Source organism: Chiloscyllium plagiosum, unplaced genomic scaffold (assembly GCF_037043375.1).
Source record: "Chiloscyllium plagiosum isolate Xiang-an unplaced genomic scaffold, Cpla_swu_hap1 HiC_scaffold_1, whole genome shotgun sequence".
In the NCBI taxonomy this organism is placed as follows: Eukaryota; Metazoa; Chordata; class Chondrichthyes; order Orectolobiformes; family Hemiscylliidae; genus Chiloscyllium; species Chiloscyllium plagiosum.
In genome coordinates this window covers 89,734,831-89,762,507 of record NW_028270139.1, presented here as the reverse complement: position 1 = coordinate 89,762,507, position 27,677 = coordinate 89,734,831, and the positions used below count along the sequence as shown (strand labels likewise).

At 39.4% G+C, this 27,677-nt stretch overlaps 1 protein-coding gene across 1 annotated transcript in view; it reads left to right on the top strand.

The window, feature by feature from the left end:
* The first annotated feature begins 3,958 nt into the window (after positions 1–3,958).
* The window catches only part of zswim6 (zinc finger, SWIM-type containing 6), a 195,849-nt gene continuing 172,130 nt past the window's right edge, over positions 3,959–27,677 (top strand). Inside the window, exon 1 of the mRNA XM_087988736.1 lies at positions 3,959–4,544. Coding sequence (XP_087844862.1) covers positions 4,175–4,544 — 370 coding nt within the window. The 5' untranslated portion in view covers positions 3,959–4,174. The remainder of the gene's footprint in view (positions 4,545–27,677) is intronic.

Here is a 27,677-nt window from a genome sequence, read left to right as displayed (position 1 = left end):
TGAGTATTTTGCATCAGTATTTACTATGGAAAAGGATATGGAAGATATAGACTGTAGGGAAATACATCTTGCAAAATGTCCATATTACAGAGGAGGAAGTGCTGGATGTCTTGAAACGGGTAAAGGTGGATAAATCCCCAGGACCTGATCAGGTGTACCTGAGAACTCTGTGGGAATCTAGAGAAGTGATTGCGGGGCCTCTTGCTGAGATATTTGTATCATCGATAGTCACAGTTGAGGTGTTGGAAGACTGGAGGTTGGCTAACGTGGTGCCACTGTTTAAGAAGGGTGGTAAGGTCACGCCAGGGAACTATAGACCAATGAGCCTGACCTCAGTGGTGGACAAGTTGTTGGACGGAATCCTGAGGGACAGGATGTACATGTGTTTGGAAAGGCAAGGACTGATTAGGGATAGTCAACATGGCTTTGTGCGTGGGAAATCATGTCTCACATATTTGATTGAGTATTGTGAGGAAGCAACAAAGATACTAAGGGCAGAGCGGTAGATGTGATCTATATGGAAGGCATTTGACAAAGTTCCCCATGGGAGACTGATTAGCAAGGTTAGATCTCACGGAATACAGGGAGAACTAGTCATTTGGATACAGAACTGGCTCAAAGGTAGAAGACAGAGTGTGGTGGTGGAGGGTTGTTTTTCAGACTGGAGGCCTGTGCCCAGTGGTGTTGGGTCCTGTACTTTTTGTCATTTACATAAATGATTTGGATGTGAGCCTAAGAGGTACAGTTAGTAAGTTTGCAGATAACACCAAATTTGGAGATGTAGTGGATAGTGAAGAGGGTTACCTCAGATTACAACAGGATCTTGACCAGGTGGGCCAATGGGCTGAGAAGTGGCAGATGGAGTTTAATTTAGATAAATGCGAAGTGCTGCATTTTGGGAAAGCAAATCTTAGCAGGACTTATACACTTAATAGTAAAATCCTAGGGAGTGTTGTGAAACAAAAAGGCCTTGGAGTGTAGGTTCATAGCTCCTTGAAAGTGCAGTCACAGGTAGATAGGATAGTGAAGAAGGCATTTGGTATGCTTTCCTTCATCAGTCAGAGTATTGAGTACAGGAGTTGGGATGTCATGTTGCAGCTGTACAGGACATTGGTTAGGCCACTGTTGGAATATTGCATGCAATTCTGGTTTCCTTCCAATCGGAAAGATGTTGTGAAACTTGAAAGGGTTCAGAAAAGATTTACAAGGATATTGCCAGATATTGGAGGATTTGAGCTATAGGGAGAGGCTGAACAGGCTGGAGCTGTTTTCCCTGGAGCATTGGTGGCTGAGGGGTGACCATATAGAGGTTTACAAAATTATGAGGGGCATGGATAGGGTAAATAGGCAAAGTCTTTTCCCTGGGGCCAGGGGGTCCAGAACTAGAGTGTGAGGGTGAGAGGGGAAAGATATAAAAGAGACCTAGACAGAGGGTGGTACGTGTATGGAATGAGCTGCCAGAGGAAGTGGTTGAGGCTGGTACAATTGCAACATTTAAGAGGCATTTCGATGGGTATATGAATAGGAAGGTTTTGGAGTGATATGGGCCAGGTGCTGGCAGGTGGGACAAGATTGGGTTGGGATATCTGATCGGCATGGACGGGTTGGACCGAAGGGTCTGTTTCCATGCTGTACATCTCTATGACTCTATGAACTTGCCAAGCACCCTAAGAATCATATATGTTTCAATATGATCTCTTCTTTTTTTAAAACTCAAAGGAATACAAACTCTCCAAGTCAGAAAATCACTTTATACCCAGGATCAACCTTCATTACTTCTTGATTCAACTACTGCAATGACTGGTCTCTTTCCCATCGTCTGCCCTCCATGAATTTAAATTCATCCAAAACCGTACTGCTCATGTTTGAACCCACAGCTCAACATCACTCTTTTGTTTGCTTGACTGGGGAACCAGTGAAAGCCAGCAATGTCTTGATTTTAAGATTTTCACGCCTGCCTTCAAATCCCTCCACTGACTTGCTCTTCCTGGCTTTTCTTCAAACCCACAATCCTCTGAAATATTTGACCTTGCAAATAATAAATGGTTCACCATTGCCAGCTGTGTGTTAATTTGACAAGGTGCCTGAACTCACAAATTCCCTCCCAAATCTCTTCACCTCACTTTCTTCCATTAGTTCTTCAAGTTTACCACTTTGACCAGACTTTCAATGGTCTGATCCAATATCTCTTTATCTGATGTAATCGTTTGCATTATCATAGCCATAGACAGCACCTTGGGATATATCATTATGTTCAGGGTATTCTCTAAATAATTGATGTTGCTGCTATGTAAATGTGGCAAAGGAGTTGCTTTTGCAGAGAAGCAGCAGACATGGGCAGGATGGTCTCCTTTAGCACTGAGGCAAAAGTGGGTATTGCAGATGCTGGGGATTAGAGTAGTGCTGGAAAAGCACAGCAGGTCAGGAAGCATTGAGGAGCAGCAAACTCAACATTTCAGGCAAAAGCCCCTTTTTCAGATTCCTGCTTTTCCAGCACTACTCTAATCTTGAGTCCTTTGGCACTGACACTATTCTATGATCTAAATCATTTGTTTTTCCTGGATAAAGTGCTTTCATCCCTTCATCAGGGCTCTGTGTAAAAAACAATTTTCCTGTGGAACTACTGACAAGTGGAGTCAGCTAATAAGCAACCTTGCCCTTCCCTCTTTCTCTAAAGAACTGCATGTGTCACGGCAATTTAGTTAAACTTTATGACAGTATGGAAACAGTCTAACTTCAAAGCTTGCGCAGTGAGCTGCCAAGAATTTTCACTGCTGCCAGATTTGTTGCAACACGGTGTACAGTTGGAAAATAGGAAAAGTGGAGTACTGTGGGAAGTCTGATGAGTAGCACAGCAGAAGGCTGGGCCTCAATTGCTGAAGGATGTAATCGTCATGGAAAGGGCAGCCTTTTTGGACAATTTTTGTGGGCGTTTCGTCTCTGAGGGACACATGTGGAGGGGGCTATTGCAAAATAAAATTAAGCTCGGTCAGTTCCCTGTAGTCTATTCAACTATAAACTAGGGCAAAAAAAAAGTGTCTGGCATTGACACTTCACAGAACACAATCCAATGTTTTTCCACATCCTCCGAGAACGAACGGAAATTGGATTTGGATAGAGCAGGTAATTGCCAGTAAATACAAACTTGATAAGGATTTTCCGGTTACGAAACATGACAATATGCATCGTGCATTTCAATCAGCTGAGACCATTGGAAATGCAAAAGTAGTAACATTTAAAAAGTCTTTACCGCTATTAAGATTTTCAAGAGGAAGTTATGATTTCGAGGGGCCATGTTTGGGGGGGGGGGGGGGGTGGAGAAAGAGAACTGGCGACGAGAATGAAAGTCTTAAGCCAGATTTAAATTTGCTTCGGGTATAATTAACCCAAGAGAAAATATACTCCCGAGGTCCATGTGGACAAAAAGCTCCCAAGCAAAAACCAGCACGATCCAGGACAGCTGGAAAAGCTATGTTGCAAGGGGGAACATTTTGTTTTAAAAAAAGGAGCAGAAACAGGAAGCGAGCCAGTGTCGCTGAGTAGACAACTCCGGGAGTCGCCTCGAGCCGCACAGCCTTTGTTTTGAAGAGCCCAGCGACGTCGACTACCGCCTGCCTTTATATGACGTCACAAAGGCCGGGCCGCCGGGCGGGGGTGGGAGAAAGGATCGCCCACATTCCAGGCACCCCGCCATAAAAGGAGCGCCTGCCTTTATATGGCCGCACAAAGGAAGCGGCCGGACTTTCAAGGGGAAACACCCCCGCATTCTTTCTCCTGGTTAGGTCAGACGCTCCTTTTATGGCGTCACAAAGGCAGCGGCTGTTGTGCTCACCCCTCCCCCTCCTCCCACAAGGAGGGGGGCGTGTCCGTTTGGAATTGAGAATGAGAACGCGGTGACTCGGCCTTCCATTCCCATTATGGATCGAACGCCCATGTAGGGGGTGCGCGCGGGGCAGACGGAGACAGGGGAACGCCCTGCTCCCGCCTATTCCGTCCGACGATGGCAATCAGAGGAGTTCACCGGCGCTGAGGACCGGCCCCCCGGTATCCCCATATTAGGAGTGTGTGACCTTTTTTGCCGCACCGAGGCGCGCCCTCATTGTAAACAGATAAAGGCTTCTCTTATAATGTACATAACTTCCGTTTCAATGTAACAGTAGCGAAGCGAGGCAGTATGGCGGAGCGTGGTCAGCCACCCGCAAAACGGCTCTGCTGCAGGCCCGGCTTTAACCCTTCCAAAGCGCCGCAGAGGGCGGCCCCGACCGGCAAAAGCTACAAGCCGGAGTCGCTGCTGGACATTAGTGCCAGGAAAGTAGCGGAGAAGTGGCCTTTCCAGCAAGTGGAAGAGCGTTTCACCCGCATCCCGGAGCCCGTTCAGAGGCGAATCGTCTACTGGTCGTTCCCCAGGAATGAACGGGAAATTTGCATGTATTCCTCATTCAATTATTCGGCCGAGGACGGAGGGGACGACGAGAGCAGATTGCCTTTTAAACGGGGCATCGCGCTGCTGGAAAGCGGCTGCGTGGACAATGTCCTTCAAGTCGGTAAGTATTCCCCCCCCCCCCCCCATACACATCCCTCCTCCTTTTTCCCCCCTCGGGCTCTTTAACTAGACCTGAAGCCCAGAGGAGAATGCATTCTGTGCCCACGTCAGGAATTTAAAGAGCAAGCCAGGTGAAGAAGTGTGCACAATACACCCTTTCTTTTAAAGGGACAGCATTCCGTCTGATGACTCGGGACAGCGTTGGATTTTAACCCTGTCAACTCTCAGCCTGATGTTTCTTTCAGATACGACACGGAGTTGGTGTAGATTGTTTGAAATGCTCGCTGCCACAAAAGAATTCCCCCCACCCCTCCCCAAAAAAAACACTCCTGATCTTTCAAAAAAGATGGCGTCCTGTTTTGCAGCACTCTTCTTTTTTTTATTATTTGTAAAGATATGTTGTTTTGAAATGTTTGCGAGGATGTGTCACGCTACTGGACAGGGGGCAATCAAAATGTTTGCTTCAGGAGGGAACTCCAAAATTCCTCTCGTCCCACAGAAAGACGGCAGTCTCGGTAACCTTGCAGATCTTAAAAAAACCAGGATCTGGATTCAGGAGTTCCAATGAAAAGGATTGACAATGGGGTGACGGCGGAGGAGCAATGTAGAATATAATATGCACATATATTTCATTTTCACTTTTATTTCCTCTGAAATACTTGAGGAGGGGAGTAGCTTTTGTTGGATCCTGGTTGTTATATTTGTCAATTGCGCATATCAAATAGCCTTCAGGCTTTGCCTTCGCACCGCCTCGTTACTTTGTTCCCATTTTCATGTTTATTATTTGTCCTTTTCTGTTTCTATCACCCTCCACCGTCGGACAATGGAGCTTTCTTCACTGCCTTGTTAAAGTCACTGGGGGGAGAAATGTGTGCAGGCTAGTGACAGACTGGCTGCAGAGATCCTTTCATACCACGAAGAATTGAGAGGGGGATCCATCCAGGGTGCAGGGGATCGGCTGACCAAACCAGATTTAAGTTTGTTCCCCCAAACAACCCACCCCATTTTTCGTCACCAATCTCAATGGTCAGGCTTGTTGCCCCCCCCCCCCCCCCCCCCGTCCGTGGTTAATTGGAATTCAAAAGCAATCTGCAAACGTGATTTTCTGCATGATCATTTATTTTCTAGTGGCTCATTGGGCGCAGTGCCCTTCCGCCTAAAGGGCTTTTAGCCCAGTATGTATTTGGCATTCTTCGCCCCCTTTCTTTTTGAAATATTAGCTTTCACATTGGCTCAGCTTTTATCTTTCGCCATCCCTTTTAAAATAGATCAGTTTTGTTCACGCTGTTATACACACGAAATTAAAAATGAAGTGGTGGCCGGTTCTGTTGGGCTTTTGAGCTTTTTTTGCGCTTGATTCTCCGCATGCAACCGATCAAGAATGACAGCAGCGCGTACAGGGAGGGTTCTTGGCTGATTGCATTTAGCCAGGAATTTACTGTGAAAATAAGCCAAGGGGCGATAAATAAAAGATGCAATCTTCCAGGAGACACAGACGAGCTTTAGTAGCTTTCAGCAGGAACGATGTCAAGGGTTTTAAAGAATTTTCAGAGAGAGGAGGAACCTCTGCAGGATCTGGGCAGCTTTTTTATTTTCCGTGGCTCTGTTAGAGGGAATATTTGGTCCGAGCTCAGTAAATCTTTTAAGATGGGACTTATTTTTGAGTGAGACAAGTTCCTTAGTTTTCTTTCTTACCCCTCCCTCCAAAATTTGATTGCATAGTTTTGACACAGTATTGTCTCACTCTAGTGACAGGCCTCCCTCAGACATTTAACATTTAAGCTGACTTTCTTTTTGATGTCCCCTTTCTTCAGTCCTGCACACACTTAAACATCTTCCCACCTGGATCTGTTTCATATTGCTCAATACATTGTCAGGATTATCTGAGATGGGCTTTGAATGTAATCAGCTGGAGGCTTGAGGTATTTAAAGGAAAGATAGGTACTTTATGGGAATTGAAGGGGTGAACCAAAGGAAACATTTCAGATTTGCTTCAAGTAGCAATACAATATTTGGCATGGCCATTGTTTTGAGAAGCCATCAATCTTAGTCAAACTTATGGCAAATGTCTTTGGTGACAATGGGTAAAGGAAAAATCTTTTACGTAGAATCATATATAGATTAATGAAGGTATATACCTGGATATGTGGGTTTCGAATTTTTGTTTTCATGAAAATATTTAGAACTTTCTGCTCTCAGGAGACAGTAATATTATTGAGGCTAATTTTGGGTGTGACTGGTCAGACTGCAGTTTTGTTATAAACCTGTATCAACATGGTAGTTTGTGCAATGCTTGTAAAATATGTAATTATTGTCAAGGTCATCAAGTGAGTAAAACCACTCCTGAGGCTTTTCTTAGTGTAAAGGTAAAGGCTAAGCTGGCAATCATTATCATAACCATATGAAAAATCAAATTATTACTTTTTTGACTTCATTATCGTATCCTTGTGATAACTCTGACAAGGAGTTGTGTGCACATCCATCTGTGTTCCACTGGCTGGTGTTAGCTGACAATTTATAACTTTGAGAAATGTTTTTTATGGGTTCATCAGTCTCTATAATGGAGGTGATAATGGGCTGCTGAAAGTGTTAAATACAGTATTTGCTATTCTTTTGAGTTTTTAACCGTTTGAATAGATAATGTATATATTGGATTTTGGTTACTGCCACACTGCTTTTAACTGGTAGCTCAGGGCCAACTTTATTTATGGCTGTGCTACTTCAGAGCAAATGAAGAGCACAGTTAGCTGCTGGACAGTTAATAGTTGCCTTTTTTAATGTCATAAATTGTTATATCTCTCTCTTCATTGTATGGCACATTGAATTAGCAGTATCCCTCACTGTAGGCTTGTGTTGAAGTTAGAGTTGAATGTACTATGCAAGTGTTTGGCTCATATATCTTTGTAGTCCATGGTTTAAACCACATTCCTTATGTTTTGAAGGTATTTGTACCTGCCCACATCTCCCTGCACATACAATTTAAAGCCCTTGACACTTCTAATGCATGCCCACTTAAGCTAGATCCTGTTTTTCAGATGATCACTGTGAAAGTTAGCTTGTGTCGTATTTATTGTTTTTGCACTTGTACATATTATTTTCAATAAGCCTTTCTTATACATACATTTCAACACAAAGTAGAAAATTATTTTCAGCTGCTCAGCATTTAAGAATGTAGTTATTTTGTAATCTTGGCCCATGCTTTTTATCTTTAGCACAAACATCTGTACTATTGACTCCCAAAAACCAGTTGATTAAAATCTTAAATTTTGAAAACTAACTATAGTTTAAGTTGATGAACCTGTTATGAGATCAATAAAATGTAATTCCATTTGAATTAGAATGCTTTTGAGTATCCAATATTCCTTTCTGCTGGGAAGAATTTGCTCTCTGCTGTTTATAGGAGTTATTACTTCAGTGTATCTGACTGACTGGGTTTATCCAGTTGAATGAAATGCTAGCTTCCCATACTGACTTATTTTTAATTAGTATAATAACAAATTAAAGAACATATCAAAAACAATTCTTTTAACGTAATTACTCCGGTAGCAGGAAAGAGCGGCGATTATCTTTTATTGTTGTCTTTCCCCAAATTGCTATTATCAAATTACTTGTTTGATGTTAGCCTTTTGTGATCTATTTTTTCTCCAGTGATTGGTTGAAGTACGTATTGTGTAGTGAATTGTAAAAATTTAGTGTGTTTTGATCCATCTTGGTACAATTAATAAAATATAAGATCCTTTTAACTGTTCAACTAAGTTGTACGCTACTATCATATCCCAAATGCAACACCAAGGACCCCTCCCGAGTCTTAGCATACATGAAATGGACTTAAATTAAAATGCAAAATTGCAATAAATTTGAATTTACAGACCAAGTATAAATAAGATCTTCATCTTATATGCATGTTTTATATTTGCTAGAAAGCATTAAGTCGGAGTATTCCTGGTAAGGAATATTATCTAATATTGCCAAGTCAGAACAGGAGCTCTTCACCACTTTTTTGGAAATGGAAGCTATGGAAATAAAATGCTATGTCATGAGATTGTAAAAGTAGATATATGGGTATTGCACTGATTGCGATCCTGGTAAAATAATTATCCTTTAGCACCTAAATATCATGGCGAACAATGGTAACACCTCTAATTGACAGGAAATGAGTGATGAGTGTGCCAGTTTTTAGGAGAACTGAATCTAAAGGGTTTGAAAGTTCTGTATTATTTTGGATGAATTTACAATTACAGCAGACTCCCTTCCAAATTTAGCATTTGCAGGGGTTTATAAAAATTTGTTTGAGTTAGTATAGGCTAACTCATGTGAACATTTTTATTTTCTCTCCTGTAGTGTTTGTTAATGGGAATAGCATGGAATACAGTGTGACATTTTTGTGTATTTAAGATTTGAGAAATTGTCAATTTGATCATTGATTTGCAATTGTTATGAAAATGTGACTTTAATTAGATGCATATCAAACTGATAAGCGGTAGCCATGTTATGCACTTCTGAAATGTGCAATTGCACCTTTCTGTATCTGAGGGGAAAAAGGCACTTTTTAAATCTGTTTTGAGAGGTTTTTTTGTTGTTGCACAATCTCAAGTGAGAATGCAAAGTCATCTGTTTCTGACTGTCTTTGAGCAGTATTGGGCAAATTTGAGAAAGCTGAATTCTCAGTGGGAGAAAAGTGGGAAATATTTGCATTACTTTGACCTTGTTTCCAACTGTGAGCTTTCTGGGGTGTGGGGCAGGTGAGATCGAAAAAGAATTATATATTACAAGTTCTAACAGTGCTACATCAACTTTGTAGACATTCATTCATGAAAAATTCTGTTGAACAATGAATCTTGTGCTATTTGATTTGATATGGAGCTTTCATTTTAGTTTGTGACAAATTCCTGGGAGTCAATTAAGAAGACAGACCTGAAGTCATCCACTCAACTATTTGTGACTAAAGTTGATTCCTGTGCACAAATAATTCTTTTTTGCATTATATTAATTATCTATAATTTGGAGTGCATATGCATACAGAGTTAAAGTTCAGTCACAAATGACATTGTAGTTGACATATTGTTTTGCATTAATTTAGTACAGATGCTGGTAACACATTTTGGATAGAGTAGCTGAAAGAAATTGTGTAATATGAATTTTGAAATTGATAAATGATTTTAGCAAAAGTGTTTTTCACTTTGCTTTGAAGAAGTCTGACTATAAAGAACATCTTTTATCATTTTTTTAATATGCCTTTAGTATAGTGTACACAAAAAAATCAATTCTATCTCTTCAAGCTTGTCTGGCTGCAGTCTAAGGTCAACCAAGGTCAGGTTCAGAGTCAGATATGATTGGCTCAGTATTGTAAGTGATTGGCAGTCAATCATATTAGAGAGCTCAAGGTCAGATGTTGGTATCTTCCTGTTGATTCAAGGCATATGGGATCTACCTTTCCCTATAATCACTTTTTTTTTTCTGCCCCCACCCACCCCTCCATAAATGAACACACTCAACAGCGAGTAATAATTTTGATAAAATGAACAATGCCTGCCCAATGCTACCACTCAAAACAAGAAATTAACTTGAAGGCTATGTTTCTTAATTATTACTGGTGGACTTATTGAACTAAATGTCAGCCTTGACTTTTGGATTCAAAAGGTTGGTAACTCACTGCTTCCTCCAGAGATAGAATATAGAATGTTACAGCGCAGTACAGTCGAATTCGACTGGGACAGCACATCTATCCTGGGACAGGCTAAGCAAAGACATGCCAGAGAATTCCTAGAGGCCTGGCACTCCAACCACAACGCCATAAACAAACACATAGTTCTAGATACCATCTAATCAACCCCTCAGAAAACAAACAGGAAATGACGTCACCAAAAACCCCAGGAACCCCATCCAGGACAAACATGTAAATAAAAAGCAGGAGACAACAGCTTCGCTTCACTTGGAGGTTGCCACTGATGATGTTTCATTACCTGGCTAGGTAACGTCTGGATATCAAACCTACAGCTCAGCGAGCAAACCTACACCCTAAGCAGTACACTTTCTGATGTCCTGACTGACAATGATCCCTTGGTCAACATTGCTAAAAGAATTATTATAAATATTGATAACATTGCAGTTATGTGGTCTTTCTGTGCACAACCAAGAGATTCTGCCTTGCAGGATAACTGTACTTGCAGCATTTCACAGCCTGTGGCATATCAGAGGACCTGGAAAAAGGCAATATTTAAATGGAAAATTGCAGAAACTTCAGTTTTGTTGAAGGATTAGGTATTTCAAAATATTCACTTGTTTTTACTTTTCCGTTGTGGAAAAGAAGGAAGGCCTTGTTGATTCAATTTATTACCTATTGTGTTTATCAGGTTCAATCCACAATGCCACGAATTATTATTTTACCCTTGGCTTATATTGACATCACTTCCTCCTACATTAGTATGCATGGCATTTGCAGAATAAATCCTTCTGAAATGTGGCTTGAGATAGCACCAGAGGACCACCCTTTAGCACACTGCTTTTTTGTATTCTATGCAGAAACCTTACTGTTTCACTCTTGTCAATTTTCACTCACTGTAAATTTTACATGGCCTGTTTTTAGAAATATTTCTGTATGATGCATGGTGTTTGATAAACTCTACATTTGCAGTGTCGGAGCATTGCCATAATCAAATATGAATTAGGTTTGTTGGTTTGTTCAGTCCTGGATATATCCTAACTTTATTATACTTTTCTTGCTTCCTGACCTTAACAGTAAAAGGTCAAGGGCTATATTCTGTGTGAATGGATTTGGTGAAAAAGTATTTTGGTATATTGGCAACTATCTCAAAGACTGCAGCCATGTTACAACCATTTAATAAATATTTTCATAACTGTGCACCAGTAAGAATGTACATATCTTCTTGATTCTAACAAGAAAGTAGTTTGTTTTTTGTACAATAAAATATTGTGCCCTTCGGAGCAAAGGTTTTGGGCAGAAATTTAAGACTGTGGCAGGTTAAAAGAAAAGTTACATTTTAAAAATTTTATTGTTTAACAATTTCTTGTTGATGGCTTGCCCAAGATCTTGTTGTCATTGTTCTGTTGTGACTTTTGTCCTAAATAATTATTCATTTAAACTTGAAATCTCATCAAATGTCTTCAGGGATGCCTGAAATCTGCAGTGAGGCAGCTGCCATGGTGTTTTAAGTTGGCTTTGTTGGGGCACATTAGATTTAAATGTTTATACGCAGAATTTTCTCCTTCCTAGAAGTGGCAAGGCAGGTGATAAGGGTTAATTTGTTTGACAGTTCAGCACTGGCAGGATACTCATTCACATCCCATCACCTCAGCAGCCTAGTTGTAGGCTATTTACAATACTAAGGCCGCAATGCATCTGTCAAGAAGACAGGTGTAAAATATGGCTACTTTCCCTCCAGAGAAACCAAGGCAGCCTACCTGCTGGATTTTTGTAGGTTGGGTGGCATCTGTTTACCTGAATCTGGGGCTAATTGTGGGCATCGATTTGGGAGTGGTGAACGGGTGGTGACTAATGATAGGGATGTAGCTATCGTCCACCTGTGTCCCCATTCCTCTCCCTCAGATCCTCACCTTGCAATTCCTATTTCTTTTAAAATAAATTCACTTGCCTTTGCAGCCTTTTATGACTGGCTACAGGAAAGTAGTGTTGGGTTAGAAAAGCAGCCACAGTCACATTGAATAGGAGGCAAACTTTGAGGGGCTTTATGACCCACTCTGATGTTTATGCTTTTATAATTGTGTATTGTATTCTCATAGCTTAGATTAGCACCTCGAAACTAAATGAGGAACGGAAGTAAGAATTCTATAATAGTTTTTTGAAGAACAGGATTGTATAAGACCTTTCAAGACATTTCGAAGTGGTTTACAGCAAAGTATCTGTTGTGATATAGGAGGAGTTGGCATTCTGGTGGCATGCAGTGAACTCTCTCTATAATAGCAGTTGTGATCATGACCGGGTAACCTTTTTGTAGGTGTGCTGTTGAGGGATAAGTGCTCAGAACACTGGAGAAACTCCCTTGCTGACTTTGAAAATTGTGTTGAGATACCTTTTTAAAACTCATCGGAAATGTTCAACATAGCTCAGATTACACAATTGCACCCAAGATTTTGTGCTGCAGTCTTTGAATGAGTCTTGAAGTCAAAGATTTCTGACTTTATATGAGACAGCTCTGGTTCAACTGGTGGCAAATGCAGGGAGTGACTGCCAATCAAGTCCTTCCTTAATCTTGGGGATCTTGAAACAGAGAAGGTAGGAGCAGGATTAGGTTATCTCACCCCTCAAGCCTACTCTGCCACACATTATGATCATGGTTGATTATTGAGCTCAGTACCACATCCGACCTGTACCTGCATATGAACCAACTGGATGGTAGAACAGGATAAATTCTAGTCTTTAACCAATGCATACAATTCTCTGTCCTGATTAAAATAGATTTGGGCAGATGGATAACTGGTTTTGGAAACAGGTGAAAAGCTAAACTAATGGAGGGTGCTATTTTGAGATAGGAGCTGAGATACTTGTTGGTGCCTACTTTGCATCTTGATGTACAAGTACCTGATGATCTTCATGTTTGATGCTGAAACTGAAGCCTTAAACAGGAAGATTTAATTCTCCAGTGTGAAAATCTCTTGTGTTCGGATCAAATTTATGCATAATTAACCATTTTCATTGAATTTTCCATCCAAATCACCAACCAACTCGTAGGCAGTTAACTGAAATAAATATTGTGAATTTGGAACATTTTTGTTGGCCTTATTTCAACTGCATAAGTATAGGTGGATTTTTTTCAATACTACATTTGGAAACCTACTGCCAGTTTGCCTGCATCCCACCACACACTTGTATGACTGTAACTTGCATGTGAGCAGTGCTTTTTAAAGGGGAAAAAGGTCCTAACTACTTTACAGTGAAACTTCAATTATCTGTGCTATGGTAATCCGTTTCATAGGACAAGCCCCACATGATACTCTATATCCTGCAAATGCCAATCTCTTCAACTTGCCATAAATCATCTTCCCAGTCATAGTCATACAGCATGGAAACAGACCCTTCAGTCCAACCTGTCCATGCCGACCAGATATCCCAACCCAATCTAGTCCCACCTGCCAGCATCTAACCCATATCCCTCCAAACCCTTCCTATTCATACACCCATACAAATGCCTCTTAAATGTTGCAATTGTACCAGCCTCTACCACATCCTCTGACAGCTCATTCCTTACACGTACCACCCTCTGTGTGGAAAAAGTTGCACCTTAGGTCTCTTTTATATCTTCCCCCCTCACCCTAAACCTATGCCCTCTAGTTCTGGACTCCCCCAACCCAATGAAAAGGCTGTCTATTTATCCTATCCATGCCTCTCATAATCTGCCCCTCAGCCTCCGATGCTCCAGAGAAAACAGCCCCAGCCTGTTCAGCCTCTCCCTATAGCTCAAATCCTCCAACCCTAGCAACATCCTTGTAAATCTTTTCTGAACCTTTTCAAGTTTCACAACATCTTTCCGATAGGAAGGAGACCAGAATTGCATGCAATGTTTTAACAGTGGTCTAACTAATGTCCTGTACAGCCGTAACATGACCTCCCAACTCCTGTACTCAATACTCTGACCAATAAAAGGAAGCATACCAAACACCGCCTTTACTAGTTCAAGAAAAGTTTAAATTCACTTTACTGTATTGGCATGGTTATGTCTTTCTTTTCTTCCCTATTGTTGCCCCAGAATCACAAAATCTTTTTCCAGACAGGAGATTGTTGAGCCCATAGTATCATTTGGAGAGCCAACCGATAACCTGTCTTTTTGTGCCTTTCTCTAGCCTTCCCATGGAACCCAGAAATTCTTCCTGAAAATTCCTCAAAGAAAACTACCGTCAAACTCTCAGCTATTGCTGGACCCCATCTCATTGCCATGTGGAAAATGTTTTCCTTAAAATTACTTCTATACAAATTGAAGTATGTGCCTTTTTTCCATGATCCTTTTTATGAATGGGAACATTGTCCTCCTCTTTGTTATGACTCTGATTTTGAAAGCTTCTAACAGATAACCTCTCAGCCTCCTTCTGTCCAAGTCGAATAATCCAAGCTTCTCCGATTCTCTTCCTCCTTGGAGATATTTTCATAAACTTGCTCTTCACATGCATTCACATCCTTTTTCAAGTGTGGTGCCCACACTGGACATAGACTCTAGTATGCCAGCTGCAGCTAATGAGTTCAACATAAGTTCCTAGCTCTTGTGTTCAGTGTCCCTCTTTTTAATTTAAAATAAACCTCAGACACAGTACATTTTGTTAACTGCTCTCAACATTTCTAACCACCGTGCTGAGACTTGTGGTTAAACATATACTCTCTGCCTCTGCACCTCTTTAGAAGTGGGCCCTTTATTTTAAACTCTTTCCATGTTCTTCCTAAAAAATGGATTGCCTCCCACTTCTCTGACCTCTATCTGTCATCTGCCCATCCAATCCACCAGCTTGTCTGTTTTTTCTGAAGTTCTGCACCATCTTCCTATTAACAATGCTTCCAAGTTAATTCCATTTACAAATTTTGAAATTGTCGTATAAGCCAAGGTCTCGATCAATATATTATCAGGAAAAGCAGGATCCCAACATTGGGGAACTCCGCACGAACTCTTCCCTTGCTGTTACAAATCTTCTTCCAGCCTGGGGGAAAAAACCATTAACCATTACACTTTTTCAGTTCATTCCAAATTTTGTATCATTGTTGCTACTGTCTGTCCTTTATTCCATGAGCTCTTTATTTCCTACCACTGTATCCAACATATTTTGGAATGCCATCCACCCCACACCATGATGAACCCTTTCTATTATCTCGAAAAAAAAATCCAGTAAGAAAGTAAAGCATGATTTTGCCCTTGTGGAGAGTCAGGCTGGATTTCATAATTAACCCCTGTTTATTTGTTTGATTATTGACTTTGTCCTGAACTCAATTTTCAAAGCTTCTCAACCACCAAAGTTATATTGATTTGTCTGTCATTGCTTTGCTTATTCTTGCATTTTTTTTTTGAACAAGTACTCAGTATTGCAGTTCTCCAGTCCTTTATTGCCATCATGAGTCTAAGTAAAACTGAAAAATTGTCAGTGCCTTTGCAATTTCCATTCTCATTTCCCTTGGTGTCCATGAATGCATCTTGTCAAGCGCAACCCACCTATCCAATTACCACCATCTTATCAATTTTAAACTCTTAAGACTGAATTCCTTCTCTATGGCCATGCCCTGGGTAGAATAGTTTCCTTTGGTAAGTAAGATACAAAGAAGTCAGTTAGTACACTGGTCATGTTCTCTATATTTAAATCACCGTTTTTCCCAAATCCACCTTCTTTGTAATAAACTTTGAGATTCCCTTTCATGTTAGCTGTCAGTCTCTTTTGTTATTTCCCACTGTGCTTTTTCAATATCCCTCTGAACCTTCTGTATTCGGCCTGACTCTCTCCTGTATTTTCTACCTGATACCTGCCCTAAACATGTTCTTTGTCTATTTCTACCTCCCCTGTCATCCAGTGAACTTTGAATTTGTTTGCTCCGCTGTTTCCTCTGAGAGTACATACCTTGCCTGTGTCCAGACAATCACTTCTTTGAAGGGTATCCATTCTTTGGCAAACCTTTTTTTTTTCCTGCCAACCTTTAAGTCCAATTTATTCCCAAATCAGATTGTTCTTTGTTGAAATTGACTTTCCATCAGTTAATGTGTGTTGTCCTGGTTTGTCAGTTATTCTTTCCCGTAGTCCTGCCTGCACCTTTTATAAAAGTGATCATTGCCCTAAATACACTCAAAATGATACTTGATTTACTTGGTACATTTCTTTCCTAAGAATTAGTAGTGCCTTCTTTCTCCTTGGACTGAAAATATTGTGTAGAACATTCCCCTGAACATATTTAAAGAACTCTTGCCATTTCTATCGTCTTACATGCTTACTGTCCCAAGCTATTCTGATAATTAAACCCCTATTATAATCTATCATTTTCGCACCTCACTGTAATTTCCTTACATACTTATTCCTTCACATCCTTCTCATTAGTTGGTGGCCTTTTAGATTATATTGAACAATGTCATTGCACTTTTTTTGTTCCTTAGTTCCAGTGGGATTGATTCTTCTGGACATTCTCTTTCTCCAGCAGTGGAAGGTTCTCCTTAATTCCCATTCATCTCTTATTTTCATGCTTGTTTATGTTACCTACATTCCTTTTCTCTAGCAATGTCTAACATCCAGTCCTGCCTCTCAAACCAGTATCTGTTTTAGCCACAGTATCATATTTCCACTTGCCAATCACTTTTATCACACTCTATGCATTAACATAAGTGCACAGTAACCCTGACTGAGAACATTATTAATTTTCTTCCAATTCTGACTTCACCTGTGAACTTGCTATTCTGCATTCTAGATCTTTCTATTTCCGTATTCTGTGCACTTGTGTATTCCTTGCTGACATCATCTCATGGTTTCTAAACTTTTTTTTTCTGAACCATCCTTAACAGAACAGTCATAGTGCTGTATGAGGAACTTGGATTCAACTCTGGTTCAGGTGCAAATCATCTGTCCATGTAGGACCCATCTTCCCCAAAGGTGGGCCCAATGTCTCAATCTATATCTTTTCTGTTTGCACCAGTTTTCCAACCATGTAATTGTCTGTTTTATCATCTTGCTTCTAAACTCTACTCCCATTACCACCAGCAGCAATCTTGAGGCCACCTTTGGAAGTCCTACTCCATTTTTTGTTTGATAAATTTTGATACAGTACCACACGTTCCTTTTTCTTCCAATGTAATTGGTCTAGTGTGGATCAAAGCTACTGGCTGTTTGCTCCTATTCTCTGCAGATGCTCTGCAGCCATTTAACAATGACCTTGAATTTGGCACAAGAGAGGCAATGCACCATCCTTGAATCCAAATGTTTTTTTCCCTCACTGAATCATCTTTCATTATGGTTCTTCCTTGTAACCCACTGTGCAGCTGAGCTACCTGTGATGCCATGAATGCCGCATTGTCTACCCTCCCCAGATGAATCATCACTTTCATCATTTATGTGGAACTTGATCCTGGTTGGAGAGTAGGATGCACTTTAATGACTCCTGTACTACTTACCTACTTGATTTAGCTGCTTGGTGATAGTTCATTCCCTCTTAAAGCATACTTTTTAGCTGCAGAGTTACCACATCTAAACATCTATCCATATAGCTTTCAGCCTTACTGAATGCAATGATCCCAGCTACTGGGTAAGTTTTGGAGCTCAAGCTGCTGCAGTGTTTCCTGCACAAGTTGCTTTTCCGGACACACATTTGCATTGAATTCCCACAAAGCAGAGGACGTGCATTTTCAAAACTGAAACAGCATGCCATTCCTTTAGTTATTATCACTATTGTTATTTTTTAAAATAGCTTAAGACTGATAAACCTCCAACCATTAATGATAAAATTACCAGTACTGCTAAATGCAGCTCATACTTAAACTCTTCTAGGTGCAGTAAATCTTAAGGCACTCTTTTCACCATAAGTAGAGTCAAAATTTGGGAATGTTTACATTATCTGGGTGAATTTTCACTATTCTATAGGTGGTTCCTGTCTATCGTGAAGAGTAGAATGTTCATTATCTGCTTCAAAATACTGTTACGATGAAATTTTTCAAACTTCAATAATATTCTGCTACAGGAATTGAAGGCTAGAGGCTGAATTATTCTGTTTCTTCAACTACAGTAATCTTAAGTGAAAAGATAGACCTTAAAGTAATGTTTGTTGCACCTAGAAGAATTTAAATCCGAGTTGCACTTAGCAGTACTGGTAATTTTTTCAATAATGGTTGAAAGGTTTGTTAGTGTTAGTGTTAGTAACTTTTTTTTCCCAAAAAAATAACATTAGTGCTAGTTGCCATATCAATTTTTTTCCAAAATGAAAGGCAGGCTGGAGTTGCATGATCTGAATTTATACTTCAATAGTATTTGAAATTTTAATTTAGCATATGCTGAATTAAAAAGTAATCCCTATGCAATGTTAATTCGCCTGGGGGAAAATCGTGCATGTCTTTTTAACACGTACTGTCATTCAATAAAATGTTAATCCACAGGCCCTAAATATTAAGGGAAAAGTTCATACAATGGCGTAATCATTTTAGTGTAGAATACTAATTCTATTGCTTTACCTTAACAGTGCACACGTACAAAGTTGTATTCTTGATAGCCTTTTAAAATGTCAAAGGATCCGTTGGGTGTTGGGAGGGGACATAATGAATGGTGGTCTGGATTTTGTGGTTCGTGGCCAAGCAGTTGTATTCCCTGCTGCCCTCCTGGAAATCTGCCCATGAAGTTTGACTAATCTTGACCTGAATTTCTCCTTTTCCAACTAAACTTCAGTCAGGTACAGGGCCAGGTGTCCAGCAGAAATGATGCAAGGTAAACAGTGTTTTTTAAGTAAAATGCAGTAAAATGCACTGATTATTATTACTTTTTGGAGTAGAATTCGATTGTGATGTGCAGTGTAACAACTTAAATAAAAGTGAAAAAAAATTACCAAAGAAAAATATAATATTGCACAAAATTAACATTTGTTTTCTTGGTTCAGAGAGCATAGCTATGAATTCTAACATAGCTTAAACTCAAGTTTTTAGGAGATTTTAATTTAAAATTTATCAACCTCAATGTTTTGTTTTTGGAGAAAGCTTGAAGGTTATGTAGCAGCACAAACTGTAGAGGAGCAAAGAATCACTAATATCTTCTGGATTTCCACATTTAAGTTTATGTTGACACCAGAAATTACTGTTAGTTTCATGTGGCACTTCCTGTGAACTCTGTTTTGTTGTCTTTGTTCATAAAATGCAGACAACTAAACTGATTTGTAGCAGGTTGCTACAACCAGTTCAGAGTTTTCCAAACATACCGTGAAGGATTACTTCACATTGAAAACTATATAGAACATCTGCTTATAACAATATTGTGCATAGGTGCCTGACCGATTATTGCAAGTTTTTTCACTAATGTGCTTCTCCAGGAAGCTATTGATATTCATACTTTTCGCTGTAATGGAATTCCAGACATGCTGCCATTTTGTGAATTTATATTTGTTGAATTTAGCAAATTCGTTTTTTAATTACTGTCTACACAAATAGTGTTGTTATGGGATCCTCTTTAGAGCAGTTTCTTACAAAGATTTTTGTCTATTTTCATGAGAAACACTGTTGGGATGACCGCTTACCACCTCCCCTTGCATATTTCTGATGTGGAGGTGCTGATGTTGGACTGGGGCGGACAAAGTCAGAAATCATGTGACATCATGTTTATAGTCCAATAGGTTTGTTTGAAATCTTGAGCTTTCAGACCGTAGTCCCTTTGTCAGGTGAATTAAGGGATAAGGACACAACACAGAATTTATGGGCAGAGAAATCAAGAGTAAAGAGATCAAAAGATCGTGGAAATCGTGTGAGTGATTTTTTTTTTGATCTCTGCCCTTGATCTCTAGACCCATAAATCTTTTGTTTTGTGTCCTTCCGCACCTGATGAAAGGGTTCTGCACCCAAAGCTTGTGATTTTCAAATAAAGCTGTTGGACTATAACATGGTCTGTGATTTCTGGCTTTGCATATTTCTAACAGTAGATGATACCATGGCAGTATTTAAATCTGCATGTAAGGTGCACAAGGAAATTCTTGAGGTTCTACCCCATGCTAAAATTTACTTTAAAATGGAATAATCCAATAAAACTGCTTTATTTGATCTCCTAGTTGAAAAATCTGCAAATAAGTTCTCTCATTGTCCACTGCAAACCCACCATGCAATGAGATTCCTATGGATTTATGTGCTATAAGATTGGTCTTGTCAATAAACTTAAATGCTGCATAAGACATTTGCTAAACATTTAATCTTGATGTTGAAATTCTGTGCATAAAAACTGTCCTATGGGATAATGACCAACTTGATCATTACTAACTGTCTTAAGTAAACTCCTCCCCTTTTGGCACTGAATAGTGAATAGTGTACTGTCTACCTCCTGTTACCCTCAATTTTGAGCTATGGATGAAGTTTCATGCTACTGCTATGCAGTAGCAGCACAAGTAGTATTGTGTCTGCTAATGAATTGTTGCTGTCAAGTCAGGAAGGCAATCCATTTACCACAAGTGAGTAATGTAGTATCTGTTTCAGTGTAATGCCAGTCCGTAGACCATACATTACAACGACTGGTAGATTGTATCAAAAATCATGTCACCCAACTATTCACAATAAGCAGTGCTGATCATATTCAATCAAAATTCAAAACATGATGTCCTCTTGACACTGTAGGTGGACAGAACTTGTTCAAAAGTCTCAAATGTGCTAAGAATGATCCATAATGGTCTTTTTAAGATGATCTATTTCACAACAAGGTTCTCTTAGTTTGCTGAGTGCTGTATATATTCATAGTCTGTGTCCTCCTGCAGACTAGGCCCATATAGTTTATCCAAGCGTCGTGCTTTTCAATTAAGCAATAGCGTGAGGTAACTGCATTCCTCTGCATTTTCCATGACAGTGCCTTGACCAGTTAGAGTCCACTTATCAGCAGTAGTTCCTTGTTATTGTCCTGATGAGTAGCAAGCAAAACAGCTTTTGATAGTAGGAAATGTCTATTTTTTTTTCTTTCTTTCTGTCATACTTAAGTTTACTTTTTTGATTAAAAACCAAGTTGTTGAAGCTGATTTCATAAAGGACAATTGGGACTGCCTTACTTGAGGATGGGGACAAAGTGAGTTCCAGTAACTGGAGTTGTAACATCCCAGTGCTCACTGCATTGTGAATTCATGCAGTGAGCTGACTTCTTGTCATGTTCTGAAATGTTCAGAGAACCATTATTTCATGCAAAACCTACAGTGAACAGCATATTCTTCCAATGTCACTTGCTAGATATTTTCTAATCAACTGGTTCTGAGTTGTTATTATGTTCTTCAGGAGCAGGTGGAACTTGAACCCAAACCTCCAGGTTCAGAGATAGGGACACTATCATTGTGTCAAAAGGGCCCTTGTGTTACTTTTCATAATATCATCTTTGTAAATGAGAGGATATTATACTGTAATTAGTTGCTTGATAAGAGACCATCAACCTATCATAAGCATTTCTTAATCAAACACAGCAATATTCGTTCAGTTTGTGCTTACCTTTCCAACTTAGAAATCACTAGCTATGCAATATGTTTTCTTGTTTCTCAACCTTTTAGAATGCCCATTCATTTACAGATTGATTCAAATGTCCATTTTTGTTCATCTTCCATCTTGATACATAATGGATACATACCTTGTGCATATGAATCTTGGCCTCAGCAAACAAGAATGTTAAGTTGCTCTTTGAGCCAATTTAAAGTCATAGAGATGTCCACCACGGAAACAGACCCTTTGGTCCAACTTGTCCATGCCGACCAGATATACTGACCTAATCTAGTTCCATTTGCTAGCACTTTGCCCATATCCCTCTAAATTCTGCCTATTCATATACTCCTCCAGATGCCTTTTTAAATGCTGTAATTATACCAGCCTCCATCACTTCCTCTGACAGCTCATTCCGTACACGTACCACCTTCTGCGTGAAAAACTGCCTCTTTAGTCGCTTTTATATCTTTCCTTTCTCATCCTCAACCTATGCCCTCTAATTCTGGGCTCCCCCACCTTGTGGAAAAGACCTTGTCTATTTATCATATCCATGCCCCTCATGATTCTGTAAGCGTCTGAGTATAGTTACCCCTCAACTTCTGATGCTCCATTCAGCCTCTCCCATTGGCTCAAATCCTTCAATCCTGGTAAGATCCTCGTAAATATTTTCTGAACCTTTTCAAGTTTCATAACATCCTTCCTATAGGAGGGAGACCAGAATTACACACAATATTCCAAAAGTGGCCAAACCAACATCCCATACAGCTGCAACATGACCTCCCAACTCCTGTACTCACCATTATGACCAATAAAGGAAAGCATATCAAACACCGCCTTCATGATCCTATCTACCTGCTATTCCACTTTCAAGATCTTTGTTCAGCAACACTCCCTCGGGCCTTATCATTAAGTGTATAAGTCCTGCTAAGATGTGCTTTCCCAAAATGCAGCACCTCACATTTTATCTAAATTCCATCTGCCACTCCTCAGCACGTTGGCCCATCTGATCAAGATCCTGTTGTACACTGAAGTAACCCTCTTCGCTGTCCACTACACCTCCAATTTTGGTGTCATGTTCAAACTTACTAATATACCTCCTCTGTTCACATCCAAATCACTTATATAAATGACGAAAAGTAGTGCACCCTGCACCAATCCTTGTGGCACACTGCTGGTCACAGGCCTCCAGTCTGGAAAGCAACCCTCCACCACTACCTTCTGTGTTCTACCATCAGGCTAGTTCTGTATTGAAATGGCTATTTCTCCTTGTCTTCCATGCTAACCAGTCTCCCATGAACCTTGTTGAACGCCTTACTGATGTCCATATAGATTATGCCCACTGCTCTACTCTCATTAGTCCTCTTTGTAACTACTTCAAAAAATCTCAATCAAGTTTGTGAGACATGACCTCCCATGCACAAAGCCATGCTGACTATCCCTAATCCGTCCTTGCCTTTCCAAATCCTGTCCCTCAAAATGTGTTCTTAATATGGAAATTGCCAAAGTACTACAGGTTTCTTAAATCTAACTTCAAATGGTGAATGCTACAAGTAATGCAGTGAGTGATTGTAAGAGTTAAAAGTGGAATGCACTCTCGCATTGCAGTCTTGGTATGGCACATTACTGTCTCCTTTTTCTAGGAATTGGATTACAGGCATTTGACTGCAACTAAATTATAGATTTAAGAGCCAAAAAAAACCATTGGAAACAAACATGTGTTCATGGTTTCCAAAGTTATAATGCCAATGATGAGTTAAAGTATTTTATTAATTATAAATTCACCGCAAGAAAAGGCAGAATTGCCATCTAAAATAGTCTTGTCCTTTCATCAGCAAGAAGATTCAAATATCATCGAAATCACTTTCCCCAAAGGGATTAAACTTGATTATTCTGTGGCTAAATTGGTATATGTGTACAACTAATTGCCCCAAAACTATACGCTGAGTTCTGGCCTTGAGTCAGAAAGCTGTTTGCGTCAAATGTCTTTGGTGCCTTGCCAATCTACTTTTTATTTATCCTCCTCGTGCTATGTACACTTTTAGTTTGAGGGAGTGTCAAAAACTGTTTATGGCCAGACACATGTCAGTACAGTCCAAAGTCAACCATGTTCTGATTATTTCCTTGCAGAACTTTCAAATGCCTTCCTGTTTCAAGAAGATAGAAATGGAGGAGATGTAATGGTTGATTTTCTGAAAGACTGTTTGTTTTTATCTCAGTGATTAAATTAACGTGGAGAGGAATTTTGAGAATGGGTACGTGGAATTTTACAACAGGATCGGATGTTCATCTGGCCAGATTTGTCCTATCCAAGATCTCCTTATGTTATGTTTTGCAATGTGAATAGCCAAGCAAGTATTGCAAAATACTTGCATCAGAAAAAAGTTAGTATAGACTTGATGTGAATTCTTCTTGGAATCCAGCTTCTGACTTTTTTTCCTGATGTGACTGAAAGATGCAATGAGTAGTGCTGAATGTATGTGCTTATTGGCAGGTTAAGGTGTTCTTGGTGGTGATGGTGGGGGAACATGGTACAGCAAGTGGGGTGTGGAGTTTGAAATATGCTTTATCTTTCTAGTTAGCAACAAAATGCATGTTTCTCTTCTGTAGAAATTATTTAATTAGAATAAACATTTTTCATCCTCCATATGTTTATGGAATGAATTTGTCATGGCCAATTTTGAAGTGTCAAAAGGAGGAGAGTAGCCTCATTCTTCACACCCACATACAGTGCAGTAAACACATGAATCTCTCAGAAGGTGAAAGACTTTGACAGGTTTTGAGATAGCTGAAACTTTTTTTTTGCCATTAGAAGTGCATGGGGAATGCTTGACTGGTTCTGACATTAATTGAAAGTATGCAGTGGAGCCTGTCAGCATATCTAAACCCTCACCAGAGCCAACTGATAGATAAAGCGGAAGTTCATTTACTGAATTAATGTGCCGAAAATTCAGGAAATTTTGCCTTTTGTCTTGGTGTGTTTATCAGTCTGCCTATTTACAAAGACTGTTTCATTGTTAATTCAGATCCAGTTTTGAGTTCTGAAATTGTGATTATATTCTGCAATATGTAATTCGTCTATGCGGGGAATAAACAATTTCTGTCCAAAGGCAGTGACTGCAAGTGGTTTTGTTATGTTCAGCTGAATGACTGCATATTCATGACATAAATCAGTTTGCCATTTGATTTTTAAGGAACATGTCCTTGTTTATTTAATGAGATGCAGACCATGAACTGAACAAAATTAATTGTTTTCTACTATTAATTTCCTTCCAAAATCTAATAAATAGCAAGGCCTATTATTACTTACCGTTGTAAGTTTTAGATGCAACAAAACTTGATGAACGAGGTACTGGTTACATACGTGATGTTTTTGATGCTATTGAATGTTTTTTCTTTGCCAAGCTATTTCATAACATTTACTATGGGAACTATGTACTCCTTTGTTATTTGCCTGCTACCTGTGCAAGTTTTCAATCAATGCTTCAGTTTGGTACGTTTCATATGATAGCCTCATACTTGACCTCAAATATTTCTTTTAAAGAATCTACAGTCCACTTTAGTATATTAGGATATATAGCAGTGCTTCTGGGAAACATTTTTGGGAAATTGAGCATTTTCTTTGCACACAAAATAATCTCTCCATTGAATATAAATCTCTTATTCAGTGCTAACCTAAGGTATGCAGCATCTGGAAGTATGTTATGAAGTCCTGTTTTACTGGTCTGTAAACATACCACAACTAAATATTGCCTCCTAATCCTTGAGGACGATTTTGCTTTTTTAAGTTTCTCGACCTAAGAGTTACAAGAAGTTTGTTTTCTGCAGTCTGACTTCATCTTAGTGGTTTTCATTCATTCCATACAATTAAAATTAACCTTGACAGTGAAAAATGTGGTAGTTTGGAATAAGTAGTTCTCACTGTTTTTATAGACATACAGCATGGAAACAGACCCTTTGGTCAAACCAGTGCATGCTAAACATAATCCAATTTGAACTAGTCTCACCTGCTAGCTCCTGGTCCATATTCCTCCAAACCTTTCCTATTCCTGTGCTTATCCAAATGTCTGAAGTATCTGATGTAGCCACATCCACCAGTTCTTGAGGAAGCTCATTCCACATGCGAACTACCCTCTGTCAAAGAAAATGTTTGCTCCTTCATCCTTTTTAAATCTGTCTTCCCACCTTAAAAATGTGCCCCTCGTCTTGAAATGCCCCATCCTTGGGAAAAGACAACTACCATTAACTCTATCTCTACCTCTGCCTCTTATTATTTTATAAACTTTTCTATTGGGTCGCCTCTCAACCTTTTTATGCTGCAGTGAAGTCCTGATGAAGGTCTTATGTGAGAAATGTTGACTCTCCTGCTCAGATACTGCCTGACCTGCTGTGCTTTTCCAGTACCACACTTTTCAACTCTGACTCACCAGCATCTGCAGTCTTCACTTTCTCTTGAAAGAAGTCCCAGTCTTTGTTTATAACTCAAACCTTCCATATCTGGTAACATCCTGATAAATTTCTACTGAAACCTCTCCAGCTTAATAATATCCTTCCTATTACTGGATGTTTAAGAGGAAACAAAGTGGTCATTTTATTTAAGCCATTCAAAGAACATAATTTTGGACTGAGAAGGCAGAGTAAAAGAAATATCTTGCATTATAAGCCCCCTTTAAAGATTTTGGGATTTTTCATAGCAAATAAGTTACTTGTGAAATATTATCACCTTTGTTTAGGAATACATATAATGATGGCAAACATGTTCACCAAAAGGTGCCATAATTTGTAGGTGATTGTAGGCTCAATGAATAAAGTTTGGCATTTGACAAATTCTAGCTCGGGTAATTTTGGAAGAGGCTAATTGCTGCTTGTTTTTCGAGTTTGATAGTCCTCCATTTTGGGAGGAGAGTGTCGTGGTCGTTTAACTGGACTAGTCATCCAGAGGTCCTGGATAATCATTTGGGCCAGAGGTTCAAATACCATCTGGTGAAATTTAAATGTAATTAATTTATAAATTTTGAATCTAATCTCCGTAATAGTGGCCTTGAAACTATCATTGATCATCATAAATTCCCAGTTCACTAAAGTTTTTTTTTTTGGGAAGAAAATTTTGCTAACTGTACCTCATCTGTCCTATGAGATTTCAGACCCACTATCGTGTTGATTCTCAACTTCCCCTTGAAATGACCTGGCAAGCTATTGAGTTCAGGGCAATTGGGAATGGGTGACAAATGCTAGTCTTGGCTACATTGCCCACACCCAATGAAAAAGTTTAAAAACACAATCCTTGGCTTTTTTTTTTTGGAAATGTATTGGTTCTTCGGGATGGGGGTGAAACTTGCAAGACCACATGTATGACTATTTATTGGTTTCCCTGAGGGCATTGACTCAATTGCATCATCTGGCCAAGGAGTCACAAATGGACCACTAGATTATGGTGGTAGTTTCCCTTCTGAAAAGTACATTAGTTAAATAATTTGTGTTTTATATAAATTCAGCTTTAATTGCCATTTTTATTGCATTTTATTGAATTTATAATAAATAAATTTGCTGTGGTAGGTTTTGATCTCTCTCTCCGAAATCCTGCATCAGTTTACCTGTCCAGACTATGAAAGGTGTGAATAATGTTTATTATACAAAGCAAGCTATTGGAAGGTTTCCAAAATGTTATGGATGCAGTATAGTTTGTTTTGGGATGCATATTTATTTTTCTGCAGGTGATTGTGTTCATCTGTTCACCTTAATGATAACGCTTTGCCTGCAGTTTCCTCTGGTGGCATCCCATGATCAAATCATCACCAAAAACATATTATCTATGTTCACAGTGAAATCTAGTTACTTTCTTGGCCATTTCTGTAATCCTTCCTCCACCTGCAAGTCTGTTATTGTATTGTTTAAAAAAAAATGACTGAATTAGCGAAAAATAAAAACAAAGTAGCATTTTTTGACCCATCTGTTTGCTGTGTGAAAATGATAATGGATCATCTTGAACTGCTTCAGTCATAGTCATAGAGATGTAC